The 20,762-nt window shown below is 41.0% G+C and overlaps 1 protein-coding gene and 1 long non-coding RNA gene across 3 annotated transcripts; one reads left to right on the top strand and one right to left on the bottom strand.

Annotated features, from left to right (window-relative positions):
* The first annotated feature begins 4,922 nt into the window (after window positions 1–4,922).
* Window positions 4,923–13,800, top strand: b3gnt9 (UDP-GlcNAc:betaGal beta-1,3-N-acetylglucosaminyltransferase 9). 2 transcript variants are annotated; one of them, XM_078257805.1, is made up of 7 exons: window positions 4,923–5,130; window positions 6,690–7,026; window positions 7,186–7,305; window positions 8,770–9,129; window positions 10,577–10,818; window positions 10,914–11,169; window positions 11,256–13,800. In XM_078257805.1, exons 2-7 carry the CDS (start codon window positions 6,919–6,921, stop codon window positions 11,586–11,588), a joined length of 1,419 nt encoding a protein of 472 aa, XP_078113931.1. In that variant the 5' UTR covers window positions 4,923–5,130; window positions 6,690–6,918; the 3' UTR covers window positions 11,589–13,800. The 2 variants fall into 2 exon arrangements, with proteins under 2 accessions (XP_078113931.1, XP_078113930.1); XM_078257804.1 differs by having other exon boundaries at window positions 8,767–9,129.
* Window positions 13,801–16,178: 2,378 nt separating this feature from the next.
* On the bottom strand, window positions 16,179–20,616 carry LOC144522596 (uncharacterized). Its single transcript, XR_013502412.1, has 2 exons — window positions 20,321–20,616; window positions 16,179–20,284 (listed from the first exon to the last, which is right to left on the bottom strand). It is a non-coding gene; the product is annotated as an uncharacterized LOC144522596 (long non-coding RNA).
* Between the last annotated feature and the right edge of the window lie 146 nt (window positions 20,617–20,762).

Here is a 20,762-nt window from a genome sequence, read left to right as displayed (position 1 = left end):
GCTAGTATTCGGGGCACAGGGAAAGTAAAAACAAATCGCTATTTTATACCACTAAAAAGGCTCAAAATATCACCACACTTCAACGGTAGCATAATGAGGGTCCCTAAATGTTAACCGAAGCATTGAGAACTTTGTAAGTGTACAGACAGTTTATTAAAATGATAGATTATAAAGACGCGTTCTCGTATACAGGCGGCCGCCGTCTTGGGAGCTACTGTCTTTCTAAACTATCTTTTTAATAAACTGTCTGTACACTTACAAAGTTCTCAATGTTTCGGTTAACATTTAGGGACCCTCATTATGCTACCGTTGAAGTGTGGTGATATTTTGAGCCTTTTTAGTGGTATAAAATAGCGATTTGTTTTTACTTTCCCTGTGCCCCGAATACTAGCGTTGTAAGCTAATCAGCGGTCCGCGCTAGCTTGTTTCAAGCTCCAAACACATTCGATTAGCATGAAAACATGTCCCAGAGAGCGACAGAGTGGGTACACATCTGTTATTATCCCCTAGGTTCGTTTTGCGCCGGAATTGTCCTTTAAGTCTCATGTCCATTGAATGTACTAGAGTTGTTCGAAGAAATGTTTAAACTTCAGAAAAGAAACTCTGTCTGTTCCCACAAAGACTTGTGCTGGATGGGCCCCTTGACTGTTTGATCCAGCAGACACAGTGATGTTTAGAGAGAGCACAGCTGGGTTGCTAGCAAGACAGACCCAGAAATCACTGGTGACCCCCATAGTTTGGTGTGATGGCTCACGTCTCTGCTTCCAGCTGTTGTGGTGTGTTTGTGTGCCATTTGTAGCCAAAGAAAACAATTTTTAAATGAGTGGAGGTCACGGACAGGTGCATTGCTGTGCGTTTAACCTGTTAACCTTTTGTAGATTGTACACAGAGATTGTAAATGTAATTTTTCGTTTTTTGGCAGAAACTATTATTAAATTAACTTGTGTTTAAAAAAAAAAAAGTTTGTACGTATTTGTCATTTTTTTGAAACTTTGGGATGTCTACTAGAATTTAAAGTAAAGTTCTGCAGGCGTTTTTTTTTGATTTAGTCAGTTTATCTGTACTATTCCCAGTGGTGGAATGTAACTAAGTACTTTGCACATTCAGGTTATTAATACACAATATAATCAACAAATAATGATTTATTATTATAGGTTAATACCCAGCAGTTTATACATACATTATACCAACTGCAATATTAAAGAGATAAACACAAATGCATCAATCATTTTTCTAATGAGCACTTTTAGTACTGTAAGTATATTTTGATGCTTGATATTTATTTAAGTAAAGTTTTGAATGCAGGTCTTTTACTTGTAACAGAGTACATCTCCACTGTGGTATAACTACTTTTACTTCAGTAAAATATCTGAATACTTCCATCACTGACTATAGCTACCCTTTATCTAGCAGGTTGTAAGGGCTGAAACTTTCTGCTTTTTCTTATGGCTTTTTCCAACCTCACTTCCTTACTTCATGTATACTTCTGATTGGATGCACACATGTTCGCTTACAAGCTGTATTCTGTAGGCGCTACAGATGGTTCAGTGAGTCCATTGTCATAAATTACTATTACTGCTGCTCTACATATGTGTACTCTCCTGCGTGGCTGTGCTACTTAAGCTAGTAAGACATTCAAATATGGAAACTCATTTGACTGAGGTTGAATACTGAAAATGTTTTATTACGCTCAGTGTATTACTCTCAGAGTAGCATATATGCTCCTCTCTGTTTAATTTACAGCACAATAAAGCGAAGTAACGTTAGCTATCGACTTCCCAAATGGAGTAGGCTAGCATTCTGTAGCTGGCCTTGTTCTCTGACTACCTTGTAGTAACAAACTAGAAAAAGACATATGACTCATTTTCAAAACGTTCACGCCAGTCTGCCCTTTTATTTATTCCTCTCGTCTCTTTCTTCCTTTACCATCCTCGTTTGCTGTGTTGGCATCTGGCTCCGCTCTAGTTTGAGTCACGTGGTCAGTCTAATGCTGCGTTCAAGTGCTCCTGGTTAGCTCGTTCGTCTGGCAACTGGCTCAAGAAACGATAGTAATTGATTCCCCAGCGGGGACATTTGTTGCAGCAGTACAAGAGAAACAACAGAAACAAATACAAGTATACAACAGTAACATAAATGAATAATGAAAGGTGCATTGATTAAAATAAACTGAAACTGAGTAGAATAAAATAGAAACTATACAAGAGTATTTGGAGACAAATTACATGATAAAGTGACAGTGGTGTGATTAATAGCAGTTAATTAATAAACAGTCTACAGCAGACTAATAGCATATAGAATACAGGGCAAGAGTCAATTTAACATAATACACATAATATAAGATGGCACATTATGAAATAGTGAGGGAAATGAGATAAGGTGCAGTAGGCTCTAGAATAACACAATATAAAATATATTACAGCAGTAGTAGTCGAGGTGTAGTGTAGAAACCTACCTTTGGACTGACAGACTGATGTTTTAGGGATGTAACGATGCATCGTGAGTCTATGAGAAACCGCCTAGGCCAGAATTGAATACTTTAGTTGCACATACATCTATACTTCACTTGCACATACATATATACTGGTATTAAACACTTGCACATACATATATACTTCAATTGCACATACATACAGTCATGTGAAAAAATGAGGACACCCATGCTAAAGTTGACTAAAAAGAGGAATAAAAAAATCATCTTTTGCAAATTGATCTTAATGCCTTAATTAAAAAAAAATTAGGAAAAATCCAATCTTTAAGGACACCAATTTTCTTTGTGAATGAATAATGTATCGTAAATAAATAAATATTCTTCCTTAAAATACAGGGGGCATAAGTAAGTACACCCCTATGTTAAATTCCCATAGAGGCAGGCAGATCTTTATTTTTAAAGGCCAGTTATTTCATGGATCCAGGATACTATGCATCCTGATAAAGTTCCCTAGGCCTTTGGAACTAAAATAGCCCCACATCATCACCTACCCTTCACCATACCTAGAGACTGGCATGGGGTACTTTCCATAAAATCATCTCTCAATGCAAACCAGCTATTAGGCTGAAATAAAACCATGCCAGTCTCTAGGTATGGTGAAGGGGATGTGATTTTTTTATTCCTCTTTTTAGTCAACTTTAGCATGGGTGTCCTACATTTTTCACATGACTGTATATACTTCACTTGCGCATTCATACATAACGTGTATGTTTGAATGTGTGCTTAAGTAAGTATGTATGTGCATGGGGGTTGGTGGTAGGGGAGGATGGTGGTGTGCTTGAACACAGGACTGTCACTCAGGAGGTTGGGGTCCAAGACCTCTGGTAAATATGTTGACCTAGTGACTTATTTATTGATTACTTTACTTAACTGTGTTTATTACTTATGCATAAACATAGGACTTTCACTCAGAAGGTAGTCTATTATGGCAGTCAATAATGCAGCTTAGGTAAAGTTGTTTCTTTGTTTGCTCATAGATCCTGAGACAGCTTTACCTGAGCTGCATTATTGACTGCCATAATGCATTTTGCCTCCACCCGTCTCAACTTCTTAAGTTATGTTTTGGCACCTTGTTGTACAAACTTCAAGTTAACGTCACAAAGTTGGGAATAAGTACAGGTATATTTGTTACGAAAGTTAAGTAAGTAAACAATAAATAGGTCACTATGTCAGCAAATTGACATAGTCATAGAAAACCATCTTCCTTAGTGAAAGTCCTGTGCCATCCACCCCAACCACCAACCCTTTGCACATATATACATACTCAACCACACACACACACACACACACACACACACACACACACACACACACACACATACATACTCACACATATTATGCATGCGTGTGGAAGTGAAGTATCCATGTATGCGCAAGTCAAATATATTTATATGTGCAAGTGAAGGATATATGTATGTATGCACAACTGAAGTATGCATGTATGTGCAAGTGGTTAGTACCAGTAGATATGTATACGTGCAAGTGAAGTATTTAATTCTGGCCTAGGCGGCTTCTCATATGAGTCGGTTAAAAATCAATATAAATGTGTAAAGATTACAACATATTGAGATAAAGAAAATGAATCAAGATGCAATTTGTAAACGGCCTAGGGCGTAATCTACTTTAGATTTCACTTGTTTGACTTCAGACGTCACTGCGTCTTCTTAGTTTATTTATTTGAAGAGGTTTTTCTTCTATTTATTTAGTTATTTTGATGTGGGTTTAGTTATTTTTTTATTATTTTTTTTTAAATTTAAGATAAAGTACAATATCAGTTACATTTGAGTTAAGCGAATATGTTGTTTTGCACAGTTTATAAAAATAAAGGAATATTTTCAGTCTTTTCTGTGCAGCTCATTCTGTTGAAAATAAATCGTGAGAAAATATGCATGTTAAACTCAAAATCTTGAATCGTACCGAATCGTAAGTTCAGTGTATCGTTACGTCCATAGACTGTTAATATTGACAGTCAATGGTCACATCCCTATTTATTAGCAAACTACGTACTTGTTGAATACTACACACCATTTTTTAGAGTTTATATCAAAATGATGGTCTTTATGAATAATGAAATGTCTGCTATTCTATGCCATATTCAGGTTATATGGGTATAACTACTCCCCTGTAGAGACTAGTCATAATTAGTGTTGGTTGTTTGTAACAATTATTGTCACTTATGACCTTTTTTTTTCTTTTTTTTACTTTAAACCTAAAAACTGACAACAAGCAGTGTTAGATATTTCCTGAGTAGCTGACTCTACACGGGAGATTGTTTGGCATGATTATTGTCATCAGAAATAAATTCATAACTTTCTACACTTGCAGATTTTTCGTTGATAGTGCATATTCGGAATTATCCTACAGCACTTGAAGGCAATCGTGAGAGCAGCCAGCAACAAGCTAACACACGCAAACAAGCGCGCGCGCGCACGCACGCACGCACACACACACACACACACACACACACACACACACACACACACACACACACACACACACACACACACACACACAGCATCTGCTCTCTCCTCTTCTCTCATTGGATCCTTGCCTGAAACTTTGCAAACCAGCCTCTGTGTGTCTTGCAGTTTCAGGCATCAGCACAGATGTTTTCAGTTTGACCTCCTCCTCCGTCTGGTCTGGTAAGTTTGAATGACTTGCATTAAACAGGGAACATTCTATTGTGCTTAAAACCAGGCAGACTTGTTGGTACTTTACAACATGCGGAATAGCCTATTTAGCGAGAATGGATATAGGCTACTTTCTGCCTCTGAAGTGCGCGAGAAGTTTGCGACGCTGTTGTCTACTCTTGTGAGCATTTGGTGCTCATTGACAGAGATAGCTGTGATTAGACAGTCGCATGAAGCCTATATCAGAGCGTTATTTAGTGGCGTGTGCAAATGATATGTAGCCTATGTTGGGACACAGTGTTCTTTGAAGTAGTTGGTACCCTCATGCTCACTTACATAAGGCTGACACTCCCACTTCTGAACGGAGGCATGGATCGATGGAGTTTTCTCAGTCTATTAGTGATTGCTATTTTATCATCAAGCAATAACATCGTGGATGACCTTAAATTCATTATATTATATATAGGCTATGCCTATCATCAAGCAATAACGTCGTGGATGACTTTGAATTCATTATATTATATATAGGCTATGCCTATCATCAAGCAATAACGTCGTGGATTACTTTAAATTCATTATATTATATGTACACTCACCTAAAGGATTATTAGGAACACCTGTTCAATTTCACGTTAATGAAATGATCTAATCAACCAATCACATGGCAGCTGCTTCAATGCATTTAGTGGTGTGGTCCAGGTCTAGACAATCTCCTGAACTCCAAACTGAATGTCAGAATGGGAAAGAAAGGCGATCTAAGCCACTTTGAGCGTGGCATGGTTGTTGGTGCCAGAAGGGCTGGTCTGAGTATTTCACAATCTGCTCGGTTGGGATTTTCACGCACAACCATTTCTAGGGTTTACAAAGAATGGCCTGAAAAAAGAAAAACATCCAGTATGCTGCAGTCCTGGGGGGCGAAAATGCCTTGTTGATGCTAGAGGTCGGAGGAGAATGGGCCGAGTGATTCAAGCCGATAAAAGATCAACTTTGACTCAAATAACCACTCGTTACAACCGAGGTATGCAGCAAAGCATTTGTGAAGCCACAACACGAACAACCTTGAGGCGGATGGGCTACACCAGCAGAAGACCCCACCGGGTACCACTCATCTCCACTAAAAAATAGAAAAATGAGGCTACAGTTTGCACGAGCTCACCAAAATTGGACAGTTGAAAGACTGGAAAAATGTTGCCTGGTCTGATGAGTCTCGATTTCTGTTGAGACAGAATTTGGCGTGAACAGAATGAGAACATGGATCCGTCATGTTACCACTGGGCAGGCTGGTGGTGGTGGTGTAATGGTGTGGGGGATCCCTTTCGCCTTCAGAACTGCCTTAAACAAATGTTGGCCCATATTGGTAGGATAGGGTCAATCACGCTATTAGTATGGTGTTCCTAATAATCCTTCAGGTGAGTGTAGGCTATGCCTACATATACTTTATATATATAGTATATTGTTTGAGGAAATACTAGAAGATTGGCTGTGTCTATTGGTCATTATAGTGCATCATATTTGCTTTTCTTTTTGCCACGGAAGCATATTTCAAAAATAATAATAAAAAAATTGTCCAGGATGCCCCCACCCATTGGTGCCTGAGGAAAAGGGGAGGATGGACACAGACACGATGGACGTACACCCAGTGGTATGAGTTTTTACAAACTGTAGGTGATATTTAGCAATGCAGCAGAGAGGAGGAAGAAAGATCACCTCATCTCTTCATCAAACCCTGCATGAAGCATGCCAACCCAAACCTGGTCTCCACTGCATTCCTGCTCAGTCCTTAACTGAAGTCTTCAGAAGATGCTGAGGAAGATGGTGACAATGAGGAGGATCCTCCATGTGAAGGGAGATGTGATGTGCACCATGCTGCTCCTGGTGCTATTCTGTCTGCTGCTCTATGCCCGCCAGGTAAGGATGGAACCAATCACAGCACAGGAAGGGGTCGATCGAAACTTTTTGCTAAATTCTTAGACAGTACAAATATCTCCTTCTCAGAAAAAAGTACTTCAGTCTTGAAAATCACCTGTCCACTTCCCATGTCCAATCAAATCCCACTCATGTTTCCAGGTGGTGCTCTCCTCTGGGTGGGACAGGCCTGTCTGGAAGCTGGAAGTCCATGGCTCTACCAGCTCCAGCAGGAACTTGCTGGGTGCCAACGGGGCCAAAGTAGGCCAGGAGTCTCCAGGGGTATGACCTGATCTGATTCAAGTTATGAATGTGTGCGTTTGTCCGCAGGTATCATAATCAAAGTACACTCTAAAAAACATAAATCCGTTAAATAACAGAAAAGCTCATTACCCGGACTTTGCCCCGTAATTAAAACACGGAAATTGTGTGAATAGCTACAATTCAAATACAGAACATTTTCTGTTATTTAAAATGATCTCATACAAAGCTGCTCAGTTAAAAAAAAAAATATATATATATATGTCAGTGACAAAAAACAGCACTTTTAGTGGAAAAATATAATTAACGGAAATTGACGGCGCACAGATGCTCCGAGTGGTTAGGCCTACATTGCAGCCTGTATCAGTGCAGTGATCTTGCTCAGTACTGGACTAGTTTCAACAAATATAGTTCCCATGAGCCACTTAGACACAAAAACATGGGAAAATAGCATCCAGATTGAAAAAAACCAAAATTACCCTTTAATGTACAGCTTTATTTTTTTAATCTTTATACCTAAAGATTAAAAAATAAAGCTGCACTATTAATATTTTAAACTAACAATGGAAAAGACTTTGTGTAATGTGAACGGTGTCGCTTGTAGTGACGAAACCCACAGATTATTATCACCAACTATGCAGTTCCCTTTAGCTCTACAGTGGGTTTTAGCATCTTTCAGCTCATAGTTTAGGTTTCACGGTCTGCAACTTTCAGTCTTACCGCTCTCATCAGTGTCGTTTCCAGCCACAACAGGCAGTTGTTTTCAGTGGAAAAAGCGCTAATAAACCCACTGTACACTACCTGCCCAGCACCATACAGCAGACTAAGTAAGCGAGTAGTCTGGTCCTTATTTAGGGAACGTCACATCCCACATAAGGACATGATGCTCTTTGTGTTCACAGAGAGACAGCATTGAGTGTGTGGAGACATTTTCACATAGTGTCTACTGCTGAGCTGAAATCCACGACCAGACTGTACATGATAGCCAATACTGTGAATATTCATAATATTATGTAGAGTGCATCAATGTATGTACACACAATATGTTTGTATTTATGTTTAAGTGAATGTCCATCTGTACTGATCTGGAGAGGCTCCAACACATTTTATTTTTTGTGGGGGCATTTCTGCCTTTATTGGATAGGAAAGCTGAGATATGAAAGGGGGGGAAGAGATGCAGGAAAACTGTCACAGGTCGGACTTGAACCCTGGACCTTCTGCGTTGAGGATTAAACCTCTGCATATGTGCGCCCGTTCTACCAACTGAGCTAACCGGCCACCTCCAACACATTTTTATAATGAACTTGGAAGAGATAAACATGAAGTAGTATAAACAGGAATTATGATGCTATTTTTGAAACGTAATTTTCGCTTTCATATTTCTTTTGCACATAAAACTTTATTGTATGTCCATTAAGATGACATTTACCTGCTATAATAAATGTCCTCTGTCTTCTGTCTCGCATCATTTCTCCTAATTAGCAGATCCCATCCCGCCCTTCAGAGCCACAGCTGCCTCCCTGCAAGCCCCAATCCAAGTCCAAACCTCCTCAGCCCAAGTCCAAACCTCAGGTCAAATCTAAGGGGAAATCCAAGACGCGGCGGAAAAATGCTGTGCCGACTAAGACGGCTGGCAAGCCCCTGCCCACGATGCCACCATTTGACTTTGAGGGCTATCTGAGAGAAAAGGACAACAGGAACTTTAAGCTGCTCATAGACCAGCCAGAGAAATGTCACCTCGGAGGAGCAGAGGAAGAACAAGAAAGAGGAAGTGAAGGGTCTACTACTGCTCCTTACATGCTGATTGCGGTGAAATCTATCCCTGCAGATTTTGATAAACGTCAGGTAAAATATGTATGAAGGCCTTTGCCAAAAAAATGATGCGTACTCTCACTGCCCTCACAGTGTATTTCCTAGCAGCAGCCAACAGCTGTTTTTGGGTGAAAAGTTCTGATGAACCCTCTGAACACTACCTCGCTGAACAGCAGACGAACAAAGTTAGCAACTAGCTTGTGAACACAGTGGAGCATTTAGCAGCTTAAGAGCCAGATATTCCCCTTTTCTCTGCCTGCATATATGTTGATATAGGCCTACTAATATTAATGTCATCCACATGAAGTAACATTAATATTTTACATAATAAAAGCAGATTAAATGCGATCAGATTTGCCCACTGTCTTCATCCTGTAGCCTAGGTTAGCGAGGATTGATACCTTACATTTTTCTCGTAATTATGAGATCTTTTCTCAAAGTTATGAGATAGGAACTCATAATTATTAGATAAGGTGTCTTACTTTTTTCTTTCTTTTGTATATGCAATATGCTTCCGTATGGTGGAGACCAAAACTAGAGCAAAAGGAGAGTGAGTATTACATTTCAGGTGGACATAAACACATCACCAAATGAATGTTAACGTTGCTCTGTGTCTGCTCAATGTAAATCATAGACTGTATAAAATATGGACGTAGTCTCCGTGACGGTACTCAGTTTCTGTAGAGCCAAAATGAAGCTCAAAGTGGGCGGCTCCCGGTAGCTCCGGCCGTCACCATCTTGGCAGTGCCTGACGTCGCCTAATCCAAACATTTTGCAAAGAGGTGGAGCGTGGATGGAGCTGAGGCAGCCCGAATGAAACCTGCAGTCTATGCTCGCCTCCTTTGACGGCAGTCACCTGTCATTTAAAGCGGCATGCCCTTAATTAAGCCTTAATATAATTTAAACTGCTGAGATATAAAAACAATCCCCTAATTACAGTTGTCATGAAGTTGAAATTCTTCTGTAAAGTTAGGCATTTTATAGGTAGGTATAGATGTTTAGGCATAGGCTATTTACAGGTGTCCATAGGGATCGATTCCCTTTTGGAGCCAGCCTCAAGTTGCCACTTGATGAACTGCAGATTTTTGGCTTCATAACCCGTGGTGACCGCCTGATGTAAATAAGTGATTGTATGCTAATGTGCTGCACCCCAGTGAGAAAAAAAATCAATTAATACAAATTTAAAGAGCCCCTATTATGCTTTTTTTTTGATTTGTCCCATCTTTTAGTGTGTTGTATAGTTTTTGGTGTATGTAATAGATGTATAAAGTACAAAAGAACCCGTTTCACTCCAAATGGAGCATTCTCTCCCACAGACAGCACTTTTTCTCAATTGCCTGAAACGGCTCGCCCACTTTCCTGTTTGAAATTCCTCAATTAATAAAGGAGTATAATATGGGCTTTTTGACCTAACATATTCACTCAGTCAATATCTTGGTCAACAAAACAATATCAATATCTCTGCACTTATTATTTTTAGGTGGTACGTCGGACCTGGGGTAAAGAGGGACTCATTAAAAATGGTGTCTCCATCCGTACCGTTTTCCTGCTGGGGGTTCCCAGGAATCGGACTGCTCTGCCTCTGTGGGATCGTCTCTTGACCTACGAGAGTCAAACCTTTAGGGATATCCTGCTCTGGGACTTTGAAGACACCTTCTTCAACCTGACGCTGAAGGAAACACATTTTCTGAAATGGGTTAACAGCAGCTGTCCTCGTGTCAAGTCAGTGTTTATAAGCCTAAATCAGGGCGTTGATCTGATTCTTAACCTTATTTGACTCATATCTGACGCTTCTCCTATTATCTCTTCACATACAGATTCATCTTCAAGGGTGATGCCGATGTGTATGTTAATGTGGAGAATATACTAGAGATGCTGCAAGGCCAAAAGCCAGACACGGATCTGTTTGTTGGTGATATTATTATCCATGCTAAACCCATTCGCCGGCGCAGTTCCAAATACTATGTGCCAGAGTTTCTTTATGGTGGGGGTTTGTACCCGAATTACGCTGGGGGAGGAGGGTTTGTCATGTCGGGACATACGGCTCGCAGACTTAGCTCTGCCTGTCAACAGGTACTTCAACGCTGGACAGTTTTAATATTTTAGTACGTCTGTTTTCAGAGTTCTTTGATCTAAGATGGTTTTGTTGTCACTTCCAGGTGGAGTTGTTCCCCATTGATGATGTCTTCCTGGGAATGTGCCTCCAGCTGATCGGCGTCAAACCAGCACGCCACCAGGGCTTTCGGACCTTCGGGATTCCCCGACCGTCGGCAGCACCCCACCTTCAGACGTTTGACCCCTGTTTTTACAGGGAACTCATGGTGGTTCACAGGCTCAGTGTTCCTCAGATCTGGCTTATGTGGAACCTCTTGCACGACCCCAAACTGAGCTGCCACAACAGGACCAGCCCGACATCCTGGCCCTTTAAGTGGAAGGATAAGATGGGAGAAGAGACGGATTACGGTGAGAAGCAGGTATTTGTCACGCATTAGTGACTCCCCACAGGGCCCAGTGGGATCTGCAAGAGCCATAGCAAGGATACAATGGTTATAAAGCAGGATCTGTGGCCAACTTGAAGGACTTGCGATGTGTTCAAAAGCACAGCTGAGTCATATGAGACTTTTTTCCAAGCTGGCAGATCATCTCTGGGGGAAATGAATTGGCAAAGGCCTAATGTGCTTCAGATTTTTCGATAAGGAAGCCCAGAGAGAATTTAGGGTGTAGCCATCCAAGCCTGTCTGTGTGTTCATACAGTGCAGCAAGACTTTGATTTCCAAAGAAGATTATAAGAAGACTTTTGAATGTGTAATCTTCAGAATGTATTGTGTTTTATTTGTTTACACAAAGAAACAGTAAGATCTACAAGGACAACATGATAAACGACGTGTTTACTCCAGAGTTACTTTCTAAGGAAGTTCTCATTTTTTTTTATATAAAAGCAGATTTTCTTATAAAAGCAGATATGGCACACATCACATTCAATATAAATGTAGTTTTTAATTGAATTAAAGAATATTCAACAAAATAGCTATAAGCCTAATACGAGTGACCACAAGGCAACGACAGAAAAATGTCTTTCACGTACAAAGGTGAAGCACCTGACAGCGCCCACGCAGCCACAATTAATAGCAACACATTCAAAATGCGACAACATAAAGAAGTGCAATTATTCCATATGTGTAATCAGACAACTGTGATTTGGTTATAATGTTTTGGATGAAATGGCTATCCCACGGTCAGAAATGCAGCGACGGTGCGACAGAGATAGCAGAAGGGGGGGGAGAATGCCTGACATCCGCCGATTCTTCTACCATCAATGCAAAGAGTTCATCATCTTATATTTCGCCACTTATCTGCTCCCTAATCATATGTGCCTTAATGTCTAATGTTATAGTCTATCATGATGCGTGTAGATTTTCTGGTCAACTGTTTTCTTTTTCCGAATTTGCCTAGGAACTGTAAAAGTTCAAGGAAGATTTCCTGGTTGACAGCCATATTGTTTTCTATGTCTCCTCCTCTGTGAAAGTTCCTGCTATGCAGTGTGACGCAATGACTCCACAATACACTTTCTGTTCTCTCAGGCTACTTTCAAATGTCCATCACTCAGAGCATTGCATATTGTTGAGTCTGACTCTTTCTGAATAGTCCACTCGTTCTACGCTGTCACTGCATATTTATGCTCCCCACTAGCACTGGGCGTCTTGAACGAACTTGGTACTTACAGTTGCAGTTGTGGTAGCCATCATGTGTAAATGCCGCCTTTTCTCCAAGTGGCTGCATGCAAAACAGAAAGCACGCTCCTTGGAAATAGAATATTCCAGCCATTTGTAATCCTCATACCATCTACGCTTGAAGTAGTGACCCTGCTGTCCAACCTTTGTAGCTGGATAATGCTGAAGAAGAGGGAGCGGTGACCGTGCTAACAGTGCAGCTAACGGTGGCTGTGGAGCAGCTAGCACCGATAAACTGCTCTGGTGCTCCCTCATGTTGTGGCTCACAAGTTTCTCTCTACGACTCATCTTTCTAATCCCCCTCTTCTCCTTGGGCCCCCTCGGAGTCTGGGTCTGGAGCTCCACAGCGCTGTGGAGTAAGGTCTGGCTACACCCCAGATACGTTGTAGGATAGGAGAAAAAAACGCTCTGGGTTGTTTTCATTTCTTTAAACCAATCACAATCGTCAAAATAGTCTCAGAAAGGAACTTGTTCTGGTGGAACATTTGCACCCCGCAAAGAAAACGCCGCATACAATATTAAATGAAGTTAACTGTTCACACAATACAGTCACGTGAGCTAATTAAATCAGCTGGGTACATGGTTAAACGTAATTTGCTCTTACCAGTGTATCGCCATGTGTATTTCGTCCACAGCAATCCCACCAATTGTCCCAGTTAGAGAGTAAATGTTTTTCTTTGTAACTCTTTACAATCATTCCCTGAAAGAACCAAGCAGGCCTGCCTTATTGCACAATCCAAATTTTCTTCAAAACTGGCCATTCATAGCGTGTGGCTTGCTGGCTGGAAGGTTATTGTTGTTTCCCTTAGCGAAGGGATTTTGAGAACGGCAACACACAGAGAGCAGAAGGAGAGGGACAAAACCTGACATCTGGATGTCAGGCGTTATCCTGGAAATGTACTTCCGTTGATCCAGACTAGGAACAATGTGGCTGGTCATTAACTTAAATATTTCTGTATTTAAAAAAAACAAAAAAAAACAAAACGAAATTTCTTGAGGGACTTTAACTGGTGTTAGTATGTAGATTTGTGACGTGGCTAGCACCCCCTCCTTGCCCCAGTGCAGCACCGGGACTGGGTTAGCTGGTTTAACCCCTTCCAAGCGTGAAAGCGTCTGCGTGTGTGAGACATCAACATTGTTAACATAGGCCTATTGACTCACATCGGACTGTGTGGACAGCCAGGACTGGTGATGGCTGTGTGTACTGTGTGAGTGGAAAGACAGTAGAGAATTTAGAATAGAGACTTTCCTCACTCCCTTATGCTGGATAGAGCCACAAATGGACAGTCACATTATCTGAAGGAAGAACAAATGAAGCCTAAATGGGAACCAGCTGGGACACACACACACACACACACACACACACACACACACACACACACACACACACACCTCTGCTAAATGTTTGTTGAAAAGCCTGGTACTTGAGGAGTCAGGCATGTGTTTCTACTTCCATGTGAATACTACAATCGTTGTAATGTATAATTCTGTGTTTTTGGTTAAAACTCTTGATATTGTTACCCTCATCCATTTTCGTAATGTTAAATGTTACTGCATTTCAACAGCAAGCATGTTTCAAGACCTAGGGAGATCTAAACACATCACAGTGCGATTCTTCAGTTGGTGTCCTCTTTGGCCATGCTAGCTGCGTGGCTCTATGCAATATCGCTCTGTCCACCACTGTGATCCAGACTGAAATATCACAACAACGTTTGGATGGATTGCCATGACATTTGGTACAGACATTGATGTTGCTGAGAGGGTGTGTGCTGAGGACTTTGATTACTTGTTCTTGTAGCACCACAATGAGGTTGACGTGCGTGGCTTTGAGTGGATTGCCATCACATTTAGTACACACATTTACTGTATGGTCCCCTCAGAATGAACTGTAAGAACTGTGGTGATCCCCTGACATTTCATTTTGTACCATCATGTAAAAAATGTAACTTGTCAAATACTATGGTTTAGGATTAAATACTTGAAAAACCAATTACATTTAGATTCATTTAATGAAATTATTGAGATTTTGCACTCTGTTTGAATTATGATAAATTTGATTTCAAATGTTAACGTGAGGGTAAAAACCACCATCGATACTTTGCATGAACCACACAACCTGTACTGAATGTGCTTTTTGATTAAATCTTGGTAGATCATGAATGCATCTACATGGAACTGAATGTTCCCTTGCTTCATTCATTAATTCCTGCCTAAACCTCTTAAGGCCCTAACACACCAACCCGATAATGTGACTCGAGTTTGTTCGGTGTGTTCCGTGCCGTCGTCCGTCCGAGGGGCCGTCGGCCTTTATTGTGTCCGACCTGACTTGCTGGGTCGGAGGGAGGACAGTCGGACTCAATGACCAATCTGATTGGTGGAGTTCTAGCTCTTGACTAGCGAATCGGTGCACTTATGTTAGCGTGACGAACGGCTTTCAAAATCTGACGAAAATCTTTTAAACTGACCTTCGGCGATATGAAATGAAGACAGATTCAGCAACTGCATGGCCTATTTCTCACTTAAAATGTTGTCAGAAACACACGTTTCGGTGAACTATCTTCGTAAAATATGAGCTCGTATTCTGAATGAGTCACCATTATGCTCGGTTTTAAAATCCGGGAGCAGCCAGACCCACGTGAGGCTTTCGTCCAATAAGCTGCTGGTTTTCACTTTTGGGCGACAATAGCGCCTGTGGTTATGGAGACATATTACGTCTTGCGCACGCGCAGAACGTACGCTCAAGTCGGCGTCGCTTCGGTGTGTCCCGAGGCAGTTTTTTGACCATCTCGGGGAGAATGATCAGTCCGACTGCCTTTCCTTCTGACGGTCGGCTGTCGGGTTGGTGTGTCAGGGCCTTTACAGAGTTCTGGTTTAGTCAACATTCACTTCTCTTTATTTCCTTTGATATATAGGAGTTCTCCCGACATACAGGATTAACTGATGTGATAACTGTGCATGTCCCATTGCTGATTTACATATGTGTTGACACGTGCAGTTGTGGACAAATTAGCCCTGTAATGATGTGCTTTGACTATATTTTAAGGAGGTATTTTACAGTTTTTTGCCCTAATGGTGAATGCCACAATGAGCCAAAGGTCAGCAGAAGTTAATATTTAAAAAAAGCAACTAGAAACCATCGAAATATTTCAGAAGAGAACTCCTTTGAGGATCTCAAACGAGAGAATACATGTAGACGAAGATTGCTTACCTTATCAGTATAAAACCCTCTAATAATTATAACACAATTCTGCCAAGCTATGATACATAACAGATGTTCAGGTTTAGCTCATGGCTCAAGACAAAAGTAAAATTTGGAGTTTTAATGTTAAGAAATAAAAATGTCCCAATCAGTTTTACATCCACATTTTTATTTTTTATTTTTTTTCATATCCTGGTTGCACACACAGAAAATGAACTTTGATGTCAATGAATAGTGAGCATTTGATTTCAAAAAAGTCCAAAATATCGCAAATGGAGATTGCACAGAAGTAGCTCATCTCGACAACTGTCAAACACACTCAAAAGTGTGAGCAGTGGAGCAAAGCTTTCAGCCACCATTACCCTTCTTCTCTTTGCACTACATGGTATTGTTATTGCCTTATCTTCAGTGGACATGCCGAATAAATCTACTTATTTCTTCATACACAAAGCTATAGTATTCAAAATATAAAACATCACATTCCAATGAATTTCACAAGTTTTCATTAAGTATAACTGCCCCACCCCCCCACTTCCAGAAATGGACTTAAAGTCCACAGAACATATTGTGAGGAGAATAAGCAGGATGGGCAACATAACATATGATACCAAGAACAGACAATACACAGCGCTAGCATGAGATTATCATTACACTGAACCGAAGCTGTGCATTACAAATGACAACAATCAGGTTATGACAATCATTCCTTCCTGCATTCAATGAAATAATAAAAAAAAAAAAAAAAAAAAAAGAGGAAAAAGGTGAAATTTAAAAGCCACACAGACGGATTTAAGTTTTCACTTGTTTATCTAGCTTAAAAAAATTAGTAAAAACAATTATGTGATATGTCCACCTGAGTTTGGGTGAGATTAACTACCCAGCATCCTATAGCTCCTCTCTCGCGCTCTCAGTAACAATGCACCTCACAGCACTGAGCGGCCAAGGTGCTGGGCTGGGATGGGCTTCCCAAAACTGGCCTAATGAGTAGAATAGTTTTTTCTTGTATTAATGTATTGTATAGTGTATATTGTGCTGGGCACAGTTTGCCCAAAAGCATTAAGTGTGTATGTACGTTTTCCCTCAGAAGAATCTAGACTCATTCACTGCTGCCTCTGCGGTTTCTGTTTTTATTTTTTTATATATCGTCTCTGACACGGGGTGCCCTGGTAGCTCACATGGTAGAGCATGCGCCTCACGTACCAAGGTTAAGTCTTTACCGTAGCGGCCCAGGGTTCCATTCTGACCTGCTGCCTTTGCTGCATGTCCTTCCCCTCTCTCTCCCCTTTCCTGTCTACAACTGTCCTATCAATTAAAAGGCTAAAATGCCCCCTCCCAAAATGAAATGCTTCCAATGGAGCAAAGCTCAACTTAGCTCCGATATCTTTTGGGTATTGACCAATTTAAAGTGTGAAGGAAGACAAGGAATGGTTTTCCTTCATGTTTTTTTTCTTCTCGAAAATCCACTTCTGTTTTTTGGCAGTATTGCATTACTAAAATCATGTATTCCACAGTAACTATCATGAGCTTTTCCATTTGCATTGTTTAGAGTGTTTAGTGTAATTGTAAACACGCACACACCACATCTAACACAACAAAGTACGAACACATTAAGATTGGTGGAACCCCCCCCCCCTGAAAAACCCAGCCTGGTTTTGGGAAACTCAACCCAACCTGCCATTCTCCGCAGGTAACAGGAAAACTAAAATAACAGACGGCCATAATACCATGTTAGCTTGTTGCTAATGCTCAGTGACACGCACACATACGTACTGTACAACGATGCAGTTTAAATTAATTCTCAAACTGTATGTACCACGAGATTCCTTTGTACAGAGGAGATAGAGACAGAAGTCAAAAACAGGCTCGGTGGGCGATGAGGCACAATGTTCAACAGTTTTGCGTTTTCTTGATTTTTTCTCGTATGTACTTGCACACAAGCACGTCGTAGTAAAATGTTGGAATATAGCTGTCATGGCAATTATATTACACCGGTATCCCATGTGGATGAACCAAGACAGGAGCAGGGAATGTTGTGTTTCCAGGTTCTTCAGACAAGACTGGCTAGTGCTCTGAAACATCTTATGGCCCTGACACACCACCCTGATAATCGGCCGTCGGACTGGCCTGGCGAGGTCAGTGACTCGAGTCGGTTCGGTGTGTTCCGTGCCGTCGTCCCTCGAAGGAGCTGACCCGAAATAACGAGCGGGATGAGTGACGAACGCCTCTCAAAATCTGACGAAAATCTTTTAAACTGACCTTTGTCGATCCGAAATGAAGACCGATTCAGCAACTGCACGGCCTATTTCTCGCTTAAAATGTTTTCAGAAACACGTTTCAGTGAACTATTTTCGTAAAATACGAGATCGTATTACAAACAAGCCGCCATTACTATCGGCTGGAGAAGCCAGTCATTTCCGGTTTTGTATTACGTGTCGAGCACCCGCAGAACAAATGCTCAAGACGCCGTCATTTCGGTGTGTTCCAAGGCACTTTTTGGACCTCGGGGAGCCGACTGATCAGTCCGACTGCCTTTTCTGCCGTCGGGTTAGTGCGTCAGGGGCTTTAAACCTGGGAGCTCAACGAGAAAATGAGTTGGATTTGTCGGAATTCGTCTTGAAACATTACTATTGGTATCCCGTTCTGAGAAACCAGCCTGTGTGCTTTCAGAAACCACATCACCTCATTTAGGAGGGAGTCTGGCTACGAGAAAGCTGCAGCCAAAGCCATATTTTTTTTCCTCTCTCGTGTAAACAAGTAGACGTAAAATCAAGCAACATGCCAATGACTCTGTCCACTCTACAAAAACATCTCAACCAAAGCTCTCTTCCAGTCCAGATGTGAATTAGGAGTAATATCGTTTTCTCTGCCTGCGTCAATAGAGCTTTCTTTTGTTCTCATGCCGTTTTGCTGAAGCAGAGCTATCTACTGACACTGAACACTTTTGTTTACTGCAGCCTTAACATTGCACAAGAAAAAGCTTCAATACTGAGTGGTGTGGAATAAAAAAAAAACAAAAAAAAAAAACTTCCAGTGCTTGTTTATGAGCCAGTTGTGAGCAGATGCCATCTCCTGAGTTTTTAGTCTAATCAGAATCAAGAAGGAAATATTAAGAGACTCAGCCAGTGCCTGAGTCAGTTGTGTTTCTGCCAAGCCAGTTAGATCATGTAAATAAGAGGATGCCAGAATAAGAGCACACAACTATTTACAGCATTTTTACATCAACATCGACTCCAACATCAGGGCCCGAACACAGAAAAAAAAAAAAAAAAAAAAATCATTGAATTACAGAACAGCTCGACTAACTGGATTTACACAGCACAGACATTCATTTCTTCAACTGCTCTTTAATATAGTCTTCTGATGGTCATTTGTACGCTAAGAAACCACAGGAAAGCTGTTCAGAGCCATGCAATGCCAAGAACCAAGGTACTGTAATAAAGGCTACTATTGGTGAGTTTTACATAACTAGTTCCTTATTATAATGAATCACAAATGTAGACGGAGTACAGTTGGTTGGCTATTCTTTGTAGATGCTGCTGGTCACAAGCTAACTCACATTATGTAATTTGGTTTCTCATAAAATATATCAACCAATTTATGTAGTCAGTCGGGGTTGTAAAAGTGAAGGGAAAAAATGTACAAGACCCTCTAATAAATACAAAATAAAATACCACAGTTGAAGCCAGTTTGAACATCAAGGGCCCTATCGTGCACCCGGCGCAGCGCAAAATAACAAATGCACCTGCGCCCATCATTGTGCCCATGTGCGTGCTGGTCTTACAGGGAGGTGTGTTCAGGTGCATTCTTGGCGTATTGCTATCTTGAGGCAGCGGGAAGTGATCGCGCCATTGACCAACAGAAACCTGGTCTAAAGTCAATAGCGCAGCGTTTCGTTGTTATTTTAACAACGAATTAGTAAAATGCGCCTAGGCTTATGCACAGCGCGCGCACACTATGCTTGTTACACACACACATACACACACACACACACACACACACACACACACACACACACACACACACACACGGAAGCGCAGCAGCACACCAACATGCAAAAGATTACAAATGAAAACATTACGGTGCAAATCCGCCATCATAATAGCAATGAGCGCCTGGCTTTTAAAAGGAATGGGAGATGACTCTCTGATTGGTTTATTGCATGTTACGCCCAAAACACACCTATGAATTAATGAAGACACTAAGTACAACCCTTTAGAACCATGCGCCCGGCGCACGGACCCTTTTTTCCGCCGTCAAACTAGCAAAAGTGGATTTGGACACGCCCTAAACGCACCTGCGCCATGCGCTTCACGCCGTGCGCTTAGATCGTTAAAATAGGACCCTAAAACTCACTTCAAGCTCCTTGACATACCTCATGACAAACTGCAGAAACAAATATCTGACCCGCTCTGAAAAAAAACACACTGTATTTCTCCAAAACCACCTACAAGCAGGCAACTTGGCATTGTATACTCGTAACTTTAATTCTCCAGTCGTCACTTTCAACATTTCTGTCATGTACAGTATACGGGCCCCGACTTCAACCCTGATGCTTTCACACACGTTGATATAAGCAATCTCAGCAATAGTAAAAAATGGCTTTTGTATCAAGGGACAATAAAAGAGAATGTGTGTATTAACATGAATACACAGTTTATTGAAATGCTTAGAATTCAAAAAGATTTTAAATTCAGACATTGGGAAGGGAAACAAATGTTAGGATGAAGGAATGACTG

Source organism: Sander vitreus, chromosome 8 (assembly GCF_031162955.1).
Source record: "Sander vitreus isolate 19-12246 chromosome 8, sanVit1, whole genome shotgun sequence".
Taxonomy (NCBI): domain Eukaryota; kingdom Metazoa; phylum Chordata; class Actinopteri; order Perciformes; family Percidae; genus Sander; species Sander vitreus.
Note: the sequence above shows the minus strand (reverse complement) of the source record. Positions and strands in the feature narration are given on the sequence as shown.